The 12173-nt window shown below is 37.4% G+C and overlaps 1 protein-coding gene across 3 annotated transcripts in view; it reads right to left on the minus strand.

Moving 5' to 3' along the window:
* The window catches only part of ZFAND6 (zinc finger AN1-type containing 6), a 36825-nt gene continuing 24652 nt past the window's right edge, over positions 1-12173 (minus strand). For 2 of the 3 annotated variants that reach the window (XM_032194795.1, XM_032194796.1), the window contains 4 exons: positions 11624-11735; positions 9374-9474; positions 919-1032; positions 1-301 (listed from right to left, as the gene is read on the minus strand). In XM_032194795.1, coding sequence (XP_032050686.1) covers positions 153-301; positions 919-1032; positions 9374-9474; positions 11624-11735 — 476 coding nt within the window. In that variant the 3' untranslated portion in view covers positions 1-152. Of the gene's footprint in view, positions 302-383; positions 431-918; positions 1033-9373; positions 9475-11623; positions 11736-12173 lie in introns of all 3 variants that reach the window. The other variant, XM_032194797.1, reaches the window with a different exon arrangement.

Raw genomic sequence — 12173 nt, forward strand, 5'->3', positions numbered from 1 at the left:
CAAAAACAAAATCTATTCATCTGATGACATGCATGATTAAAAGGTCTAGGCAAGATACACTGCTCTACATTCCTGATGACTAAGGAAAAAAGCTCAAGTCAATTTAATCTGCAGATGGTCAAAGGATTTTGTATTCCAGCAGAAGCAGCAGTTCAGATCTTCTGGATCTTTTCCCCAACAACTACAGGATTCTCTTTTCTGATTTTCTCAGCAGCATCAGCTTTATAATTGTAAGAGCAACTGTGTACATCTGAATAGCGGTGCATACCACAGTAAACGTTTCCACACCGACACTCGAACCCTGTGGACACAAATATTAGTTTAGCCATTTCAACATTCTTAATTAGACTGGCTTGTTTTAAATCCTGAATGTGTTCACTCACTATCAATAAATCTCAGTCACCAGTGTCAATCAGCCAAAGAGCCTCTGCTGCAGAAAGCATAAGAATCACAAACAATATATTTAAGCAATTACAGTAAGATTTGACTTGACCATCCCCTCCTATCATGATATACTAGTACAAAACACTCTTGGAGACCTCCTGCTCATTTAATTTGCTAATCTTCACCCCAAAGAACTCAAGCTCCTCAGGCCCTTTCACTGAACCACTGCAAAAGGTGGTTAGCGAAGGGCAGCAAACATCAGCCAATTCCTCAGCTATGCAGACTTCAAAAGGGCAATATTTGGAATTATAAATTTCACTAGGAAAAAAAAAAAGGAAGCTGAAAAACAAAATGCATACATGAAAGACTAAACCTAGTACAAGCCAGCTGAAAACACCTTTGCCCAATTTTTATTTCAAATTTACAGCATCAAGAGATGTCCAAGCCCCATTTCTGCCCTAAGAGAAGACCCTTTCAAAGGTCCAAAGCCTACATATCCTTTTCAGAAAGAGAAGTAAAATTGGTATTTCTTACCAGTAAGTCCAACCTTCTTCCTGCACATGAAACAGCGATTCTTTTTCTGTTTTGGTTTGTCAAGTGACTTGTCTTGTTCTTCAGGTGTAGGCTCTGCGTTCTCTGACACTGAAGCTAATATTAAAAAGTTGATGAGAACAGTGGAAAAGCATCTCTCTCTCTCTCTCCCTACCCCCTCTTTAAGTCATATGATAAAACTAAATCCCACATTGTAAATTTAGGCTCTGGGGTTAGCAATTTTGCTGCAACTTTCATGTCTGAAGTATAACGTACTCACAGCTCTGGTACTAGAACTCCTTCCCTCCGAACCTTCAGCCTAATTCATGGAGAGAATTCACTGAACACTCATACAAAACCCACAGTACAACAATACCATAAAGGAAAAAAATTGATGTCCATCCCTTTATACATTAGAATAAATAAAAATTAGGTTTGAGATTCAGTGTTACCAAATTTTGGAAGAAAATGAACATCCAACACCAAGTGTTTCCTATGTGTGCTACTGGTCTGTTTCTTAAGATCTGCTTATAAAAAGTATAAGAAGCTTTGCATATTATTAGGGTTGGTTCAGAAAAACATTCCCTTCCAAATGCTGAAGCAACGTTATTTTTTGCTGAAGGCTGCAATACTGAAGCCATACAACGTGCAGTGTTTCAGAACAGTCTCTACTACTGTGATGCTGCTGCTCATATACACCTGGAGAAAGCCCACACAGGGGCTCGTCACTAATTAGAGATAAGATACTAATAGCCAAAGATGCACAGAAATATAAGGGGAAGTACACTACCCTGAAACTCAGGAGGTAGGTAAACGCCTATCTCATTTTAAAGAGACTTGCTGGGACAACCTTCAGACTACCTTTATATTTTCCCATGTCTGAAAGGGACAGGTTACATGGAAGATTATAAACAAGTAATTGTAGTATTTGCCTTACCTAGGTAAAAATAGATATTGGCTGGTTTTCCTCAAGTATTTGCACATTCCTTACATTACAAAACAGAAATAGAAACCAGGAAAAAAAAACAACACTTAATTCCAAGAAGCGCTAAGATCCGAGCTCTGCCAAGCAGCTATTGCTGTATGACAGCAGGACAAGTTTCTAGTAAGGTACACACAAGCTAGAAGTATTTGCAGCAAAAGAGGGAAAGAACAAAAGCAAGCTCCAGCTCAGAGGAGCATCAGTGGGAGCAGAACTAGAACCAGTGTGGTAAAGAATAAAATACAGCACCAAGCCCAGACATTTATCAGGAAATAGCTGCAGGCATCTCTGTGCAGCTGGACTTTTGTTAGGCACAGGCTGTCAGATGCATCAAGGACCTTGCTAGTTCTGTGCCAGTTGACAGTGACTCTGCTCCATAATCCAGGTGGTTTTTGCTCTCCCCTCTCCTCGTGCTACTATTTCATTTTTTTTTGTGGGGTAGAGGGTGGTTAAGGAAGTAGCACTTTGTCTTTTTGTATTGTATCAAAACATGGTAGAGACAACAACAGCTAGAAAAATATCTGAACAGCAGAGACTTTGCAGAAGTGGGTAGTATATTTCAAATGTTAAGATGGCAAGGACAGGCTATTAAACCATTTTAAAATCACCATCTATGTCGCAAGCAGCAGCTTTTTCTTTTCCTGAAATTTATAAAATAATAGTTTGCAAGTGACTTTACATGGCTGTTAAAGGGCAAATATGTGAGTGGACGGACAACATTAAAAGGTTTGCAATATAAGTATAAATGCATTAAGGATCAAAAGATGTGAGGTAAGTATCAGAAGTAAGAGTTACTGAAATGAACTCTTGCCATATTATATGGAACAGACATTCCTATGTTCATTAATTTGTTAAGAAAGCTTTATGCCATAAATTGGCATTTAGGAGCTAAAACTCTCAGGCTTGCATTTCCTCTTGCAGCAAGATCCAGTTATTTCAATATAAGTTTTACAGAAAGCCTTTAACTGTTAGCCAGATTTAGGAAAAACTGGCACTGTTCCCTGCATAACAAGGCTCTAATACATACATAGATCTTCTTTGTGCATATGAATCTCACACTAAAAAAGGTTTAAAAATATTTAAGGGCTGCTGCTTTCTGTGGAACCGAGTGGGAAGATTTTTCTACTGCTGCCACGAGTCATTTTGTACCTACTGTAGTAACCATAAATTTTAGATCCGTTTGCTTTTCCATGGAAGCCAGAGATTTAACTCAAAATCCTCTTTGATAATTATAGATGTCCTGACTACTAAACCACCTTTAGATAATAAGGCACCAGTGCTTAGTGCTCTGTCTATAAACTAAACACGATAAACACAATAGAAAAAAAAGCCAGGTAAAGTGCAATACCACCCTGCTTGGAGCTCGCAGGAAATATGTTGCAACCACTCCCAGCTGCTGTACTTTGTCTGGATTCCAGGATGCTGCTGCCTGTGTTGCTTGAACCGGTTCCCTCCCTTCCCCCAGCCCCAGCTCTGCCTTTAGCTAGAGAACAGAAGCACTGGCAGTACCAGTACAAGCTGCCAACTAACCGAAAAAGAATAAAGCATGAAGAAACACTCATTTTTCTGCAGGTGACAAGTTGGCCTGCCTGCTAGACGCTCCTTGTTTTACAGAACATGTTCCTAGCTGATCAAAACAACCAGAGCCTGGATTTCCTCCTAGAGGCAGAAGCTTTTGCTACTGCTTTGCTTGTGCCAAGCTTGCTTGAACTTCAACATACTCTGACTGACCATGAAAACAGCACCTAGGAGATGAAGCACGCTTCAGTCCTCGTATCCCTGCAGGCTCAACACAGAACCGAGCACATTTGTTGCAAAGCTCCTGACATTTCTTCTGTTCTCTTCTCTCCCCCTGCTCTGGATGCTTTATGTTTGTTGCCTCTCTATTACCAGGCAGAGTTTCTGAAAGAAAAAGGTCATTCCCACAGGAAGGGGACTAACAGCTATATTTACCTTTTAAGTGCATTTCATCAAACCTAGTAAGAAGAACACAGTCTCCTCCAAATGAATGCAATACTTAAGGTTAACCCTAACCAGAAGATCACTACTAACATTTTGACAACAAACTGAAGTAATCAACCTAAAATATGCTGCACCTACAAAAAGGTAACAGTAGGATATTGGTGCATTCCAGTTTTGTGGTGGGTTTTTTGTTTGCATTTTTCCACCCACGTGAGCTAAACAGTGCAGAGGGATTGTTTCAGTCTCAGATTAAAGACAGGACAAAAGGAGAAATCAACTTTCTTACATCACTTGCACTTCACACTAAGTTTCTATGCAGTTTAGAAAGGCTTGCTTCCTAAATTTTATCCACTTGGATCAGACCAACATTTCACTAGCACAGACAAAATACTTCTTTGAAAGCTGTGTAAAAAATGCAAGCACATTCCCCTAGTTTTCCTCAGAAACCTTTCACCTACACTCTTTTGAACTACTTCACTCCCCCTTAAAATTTCCATTATTGCAGTTAAACTAAAACTAGCAGCTGAAAAAAGCATCCAGCATCCTCTAACTTCTCAAACTGTTACCAAACAGCCTGTTACAACTTACAATGTAGGGAAAAGAGTTTCCCCTCCTCATCCCATACTTTTCATCTTGAGCCTACAAGTGAAGACGAGAAAGATAAAGTCCAGCAGATATTATGGAAATGAAAAAAGACTGGATTCAAATTCAGTTCTTTCAGCCAAGGACTGATGGTAGCTCCAGCTTTTCCTTGAGGTGAGACTCTTCAGATGTCAAAGCATCTGAGAAACTATCAGAGAACCCAAGCTTCCTTTATCTGATTCCCAACTGCCTCTGAACTGCTGCAGATCTTACGCAAACTGGGAAAGCAAGCCTTACTTCCAAAACTGAAAGCTACATTTATATTCCATCATAAGGCTGGGGTTTCCCCTGATTTTTTTTTTTTTTTATGGAATAAAACTGTGTGTAAAATTTTATATTTAAAAGATGTGGGGTACGCCAAGTTTTCACTGATACTCTACAGGAGAAACTCTCTAATAATAATAGAAAGTGAGGCTAAAAGTGATAAATGTTTTGTGACAAGAGGTAAAACACGAAAGATCAGTTACTCCCATAGAAACCTGGAGAGGAAGATAAAAATGAAAGACTGGTAAGAACAAAACTAGTACATGAAAAGAAAAAATATGCAAAGGAAAAAAATGTATTAAAGCTACAGTATTTATTTGCATTTTTTTTTTTTAATAAATCATTTACTAAAATCATGGACTACAAACATGAGCTATTTCTTACAAATGTGAACTAGAAAGCAAAGTTCGCCAGAAAAAAACACATCACTGAGCTACATGAGTAGCCTTAGCAGAAGAGCAGAAGTTAAAAAAATATATATATTTTACTATGTACATAAGAGAGCTTGTATGCAGTTTTAGTACGGAAGCACTAAGTAAAAGTTTACTTAAGATAACAGAACATTTAAATAAAAGCACACTTACCCACAGAACTTAGTTTAAACCTCTATCATAAACATTTCATCTCTCCCTGGATCATTCAGCTGGTATCCCAGGCTATCCTACATAATTTTCTGCATCAAAATTATACTCTACATCTAAATCCCTAGTACTGTCACAAAAACCTGAAGTAACCATCAATTCCTTTCCAGCACTGTTTACTTAAACAGCCCTGATAAGGCCCACTGCAGTAGATGCCGTTAGTTCACTAGAATTCACATTAAGTCCAAGTTATCTCTACATAAAATTCTGTAGCTACTCATTGGTTTTAATATTAAGCTTTTTTATTTAGTCAGCAATGATAATTACTACAATGTTTTACCTCTCAAAAACCTAGAGCAATGCCAAGCCAGGTGATTTCATTGAGAAGAACAAACATGCACCTTTTAGCTAGTTATTCAAGTTGGTTAAGCTTGATTTTTCAAAAATACTAATAGTGCATATTACATTATTGATTGAATTTTGCAGTGCTAATATATGGACCTTCCTAATTCACAACGTGCTCAAAAAAAAAATTGTTTCTCTTGGTATTCTGTAGTTTTCAGCCTCAGAGGCTGAGAGCTCACCCATTAATATAGCTTGTACTTCGATCCCAATGCTCTTGAGCTGCAAGATCTCCACTAAGTACATGTTAGAATAATCCTACTTCCCAGGACAAGTTTCATTTACCTTTAAAAGCATCCCTGAAATATAGAGTACACATCCTAACCTGGATGGTCTTAAGACTGTTAATCCTAGAGCAGTGAAATGCCTCTTTATTCGCTTGCAGTCTTGCCAGGAGGCAGCCCCATTAACCCACTGGCTAACAAATAAGGAATCCTAACCAGCTAATTATAACAGTGCTGTAATGAGTGAGAGGTACAGCATCTATGAGACATTTCTTCAACTGAACTCAAGAAATGCTCCAAATAGAAGAAAGCTGCTAGAGAAGCTCGATTGTACCTACTATAATGTGTTTCATTTTAGGTCACCTTTAATGATATGTTCATAAGAACATTAAATTCAAAATAAAAATATCTATTAGCCACTATTTAGCACCTGGGCTTTTTGTGGTGTTCAGTACCTACGAGCATTATGGCAATCACTAAATGTAAAGACCAAATTTATTAATGTATTCTGTAATTTTCCTTTATTTCTTTTGAAACACAAATTCAACGAAGAGAAAAATCTCAACTGCTCTTTGGGATTTTAGCTTTGTGGTTTTAGTTTCTCTGCAAACAGCAAGGACTGTGTGCACACAGCTCAAGTCCATTTATGTCTGCTTTAAAATGATCTAGGAAACCAAGCATTCAGCTAATCTTTCATTGATTTTATATACTACTAAGTTCTAATAAATGTTAAGTAATGGGACTTCGACCAAACAACTGCAGTAGACTAACTTATTATAGCAGTACAAAACAATTTGCTTCAGACAAGTATTCTAATGAAGCAATATTTTTCAGAATAATAAATGCTGAACAAGTGATTGAATCAGACAATTTTATTTTTTGTTCCTCCCCCGCACCAACATGAGTAGAATTATAAGGTCTTCTGTCTGAGACCAATTCCCACAATACTGAGACTTTTTTTTTTTAAATATTACATAGCTAGACATTGCTAAATAATTGGTTCACACATTTCTGTTACGTTCTTGTCAACAGCCTAAAATTCAAATTCTGAACGATGTGAGAAAAAAAAAAGAGTCTTTAGGATGCAGAATTGTGACAATTCAATTAAGTCCACTTAGCATCCATTGTAAGTTGCTTTCTTTCCAAACTTACACTTTTTAAAGTAGAATATTAAAACTGGAAACACTACATTTCCTATGATTTTCAGTTAAGGGACAGCACAGAAGCACTCTTCAGAAAATGGGGCTGACCCTGCCACCATGAGTTATAAATAGAGATTGTAATTTAGAACTGCAATTACGTGCTGATGTTCTTGGTTTAGAAATCATTAAGGTACAAAGAAAAGGACACAGCTGAAGTACTCTAAACACCAGACATTGGTTGACCCTTGAAATGCATACAGTAAAATAGGAATATACCCTTGAAATCAAAACTTCTAGCTATGAAACCATCTTCTCCTAAGGAGAATTAGAAGGAGCAAACATTTATCCAAATGGCTAAGAAGAGAGACATTCTTCTGGAAATTTGTTGGGGAAAGTCTTTTCACTGGCCCAAGTCACCACACAGTACCAGAACCAAAGATTATATTTTAAAATAAAGTACTCTTCCTTCTGCCTCCAAGTGAAAAAGCAGTACATGCTACAAACTCGGAGTTCTGATTTACAGCTAAGCCGAGCAAGCAAGATACATATGTAAACAGAGACATTAATTCAGGCACTGGATGGAAAACGAAGATCATGAGACTAACAGGTTGTGGAAACTTTTGAAGTAGTGAGGGAGAAAAAAACATGACGGTCAAAGGAAAAACAGCTTACAAAAATTGACATTATATTGCCTGATACATGTTATGTCAATACCAGAATAAACCTGTAGTAGCAAATTTGTGTATCTGCAGTGCTTGTTCTACTTCTGAGGTCCCCTGCAAGGGATATACCTGCATAGGAGCTAGGTTACAGTTGATACGCAGCACATCCCAGTTTCTCTATAGTGCTAAGGTGAAAGAGAAACTATTTTTATTACTAAGTGGTGTATCAGCTGAAAGCATACCTTGCAAATCTACCTCCACTGGGCAAATATATATGACTTGAGAAGCATAAGCCTTTTCAGCCCTTGCTCTTCTGTCAAACCAGGTAGGGTCAGATGTCATTGATCTATGTATTAAGAGCATGCCTTGTGTGCATTGTGAAAGCTGAGGCAACAAAAGCTTTCAGCTCCAGAAAACTAAGTAACAGCTATTAGAACATACATCCAGAATACATCTTCAAGACTAAACAACCATTTGTTCAATAACTGACTTCTCAAAGGCTAGTACAAAATGGCATTAGCATTACAACCTTTTCTCTGAGTTTCACAGCTACTGTTTGTGTGACCAATGATGTGGCCTTTACTCAGCACCGAGGAGGTAACAGTCACAAACAATGACTTTACTATTTTGCTTTTATAAAAGGGAGAATTCATGTTCCGTATAATATCTGCAATACTGGAAGTTCAACAAAAATCATATTTATCAGCTTTAAGTGTAATTGTATGTTCTATTTATGGGAAAACCCAAACAACTATTTAAAGACAAGTCCATAGAAACAGAGCTCTACTCACTGAAGCTTTAGCTGTGTCATCAAAAGAAAAAGCAGAATACTTACTGACTTACCTTAAAATAACTTTTTTAACATCTGTAGATTACAGGCCTGAGCAGACTTGGTATACTGTTATTTTTGCATTTTGCTAATAAATGCTATCAAACACTATAGTTTTAAGCTCTGCAAGCCTGTACATAAGAATCAATGAGGAAAAAAACACTTTACATTGTAAGAACAATAAGGATTTTAGGCCTATATAGTTGAAGTGATCCACTCAGTTATTTTCCTTCAAGCAACCAGAGTGCATAGTTCTGTAATTTTATCTTTGGTAACATTAATTTCAGTGGTTTAAAATATTACACCAGAGCCAATAAAATTCTTAGGTGAAAGGCTCTTTTGTACGCATTTCATGTTTATACTAGAGAATAACACTGTTCTTAGCTATGACATAGCACCCTCTTTAACAAATATGCTTAAACTTCTGTGATATTTGCCCTACTTGAAAATGACTATTTTGGGAAGTAATATATAGTCAGAGCTCTATCTGCATGCAGCAGCTGTGGCATAAAGACCTAACAATAGGTTTATTTATGATGTGCATTTCCAACCCCAATTAATAAACCTGCTGCAACAGATACTGAAATCCACAATTCAAGTTAGAAATTTCCAGTTTAAGGCTCATATATTAAAAAATGCTTATTTTGCCATCTGATTTCACAGAACATTTGGTTTTGAGAATGAGCCATCATTCCAACAGGAGTGTATTATGAACACAGATTTAAAAACATTATTCATAAGATCCATCTCTGAGAACTAGGCACCAACCTTGCAAGTCTTCTGTCTCAGGTACTGTTTTGTCCACAGCCGTACTATCCGGTTGGGATGATGCTACAGATTCTGTTAAAAGTGACTGACTTGACACAGGGCTAGAGGGGAAAAAAAAGTTATTTTTAAAGAAGGCACATCCATACCCTAAGAGCATTCATTAAAGAAATACTTTAAGTCTTGACAAGAGAGCATGCCAAAACTTTTCACTCTGAAGTTGCTTTAGTAACCACTAAAAAAAAAAAAAAAAAAAAGTGTTACGCTAAGAATACCAGACAAGCTGAGCTGATGAAAAATTGAACATTTTTGCATTCACTGCATTCATAGTGAATATAGTAAGTCAGTTCAACTACCAAAAAACGTTTGCCTCTTCTCCCCCCCCCCCCTTTTTGTAGTTTGGCATGCTATCCTTCCACACAGAAGCAACAATGCAACATTCGCAAAGATTTCTAACATACGCCATTGAGATAATTGTAGAGGAGCTACTTCTGGTATTCCAGTGATTCCAGTGAACAAGAAAATTGCAGCATGTCAATGTTTCCAGCAATAAAGAATCCGCAGTTGTATGCAGAACCCCTTACATTTTTGCAGTGAAAAGCAGTGATGGCCAGATTTCTCAACCCTGTCAGCTAAAATCAGTGTGTCTGAAAACTCAGAGGTGAATACCCTGGACAGTTACGGGAGACAGATTTAATTCTAGCAGTTGCAGACAAACTGTTCAGCAGCACTTGTGCTGTGGGACAAGGCCCAAGTGAGGGGTAAAACGATCCACCTGTCCAATTTATTTCTCACCTTCCTCTCAGGGATTCACTCTGAATCCAAGAAATCAGATTACCCAGCAGTCTATGAACCAACAAAGCCCTACTAGTAGTCCATGACGCAACCAGGGCACCAGAGCTGTAATTTTAATTGCCAAGTGTTACATAGAGGTCTTGAACTGCAGACTAGGTCACCTACGAAAGTCCATTTTCAATTTAGCAGACATTTCCTCAGTGTATCATAACTCTGAAGTACGACCAGAGCCCCTGCTTTTACTTTGGAAAAAAGAACAAGCAATACTGATTTTTTAAAATGCAAGTCTCAGAGCCGCCATCCATATTTTCTTCCGTAACTGAGCTAGTGATCAAAAAAATACTTTTTAAAAAAAGTGAATACTGTAAAGGTTAGGTGGGAAAACAAGCCCAAGGCACTGTAATTGGTTCACCTCTGTGCGTTGACCTAGATGATTTTATATATGTATATATACAATTATCTATGTATAAATATATATATAACAGGTGTTTTTTTTTAAATACAGATTAAGTGTTATAGCAGGGTAAGATATATACTTTCTACCTCAATTAGAAATCCCAGAATAGAAAGATCGAATATAGCATCAAGCATGGCACCTAGCACTCAGTTCATACGCAGGACCCAAGCATGAGATAACACCTCCTATAAAAAGCTAAGGAGCAGAAAACAGTCTGAACAGAATCAGTCAACAATAACAGATGAAATCAGATCCTGCTTACCCTTGGCCTGTCCCTTATTACATACTTTCATTTAGCTTCCATAGTGTAACTAATGTTTTTCACTGCAAAAATTTCCAAAGCACTTTAAAAAAAAGTTCCTGTTGGTTATGTCTTCCTAAACTGAAATGCAGCTACCAAATAAATATTTAGCTTTCACAAATGGAAAGCACTTTAAGTCTGAGGGATTTACAACAGGCTGTTACCTCTCCTTGAATAATCAGGTTGGAAATTAGTTGTTTAATAAGACATCAGTTCAGCGGTACCACTTGTACTAAGAGTCAGACATCTTTTCCTCTGTATGTTCCACTTTTTGTGAAACAAGTATTCCTTAACACATTATCATATGTTTATTTATGAGAGTACTAGTCAATAGCTTTCTGCCATTTTACAAAACCCTCAAATTTCTGGGATGGAAAGAGCTCTCCTTTGGTAAATATACAACCAACTGCACATTGCAGAGCCGGAAGACTAGCCAGACAAGTCTTTGTAGAACAGCATGAAGCTGGCAATACTCCTATTTGAGGCTAAATTCTAAAGGCAAATTTGCATTTGAATGCAAGATGTAGCTAACAGATCGGCCACTATTTACTGAGATCCCATGCTTTAAATTTCTCAGTTAAATCTTGCATGTTTTCCTAATCCAGGTCTTGGCATTTAATTATGCAGAGTCAGAGCATAGTTAACTTCATCATGCTGATTAAAACATTTTTATGTACAAAAAATAACAGAAACCACTTACCTTGGCTGCATAGATGGAGTTGATGTAGAATCTAAAGTTGACTGAGTTTCTTGGGCACTGCCTTCTGTGCATTGAACTGGTAAGGACTCAGTTATACTACTGACAGAAGTTGCTGGAAGGAAGACACTAATGTAAAAATGTGGTACACTACTTCCTGGGATTACATAAATTACACAGTGCAATTATTCTTCTACCTCTGTGACACGAGCCAGGAAAGTAACTGAATCTCAGTCAATACCATAATGAAAAATAATTTTACAAGAAGTAATTTTGCTTGGCCATGTTTTGAACATGTTCCAAGCCCCAGGCCCCCACAAGTTCCACAACACAAAACCGTAGAGATGGAGCTTTAAAATAGTTACTATTTTCTGCTACCTCAAGTGTCTACAAACAGCCTTCTCAGGATTAACTCAATTTTTCTGACATAAGTTTTATTAAATAAAACAAGATGGATCTGTGAGAAACAGTATTACTGAACCCTAACATCACCTTAGGATCCATTCTGAAGTTGTAGAACCTAGAACCCCAGATTTCAAGCAATGAAATATAT

This window comes from Aythya fuligula, chromosome 11, assembly GCF_009819795.1.
Source record: "Aythya fuligula isolate bAytFul2 chromosome 11, bAytFul2.pri, whole genome shotgun sequence".
Taxonomy (NCBI): Eukaryota; Metazoa; Chordata; class Aves; order Anseriformes; family Anatidae; genus Aythya; species Aythya fuligula.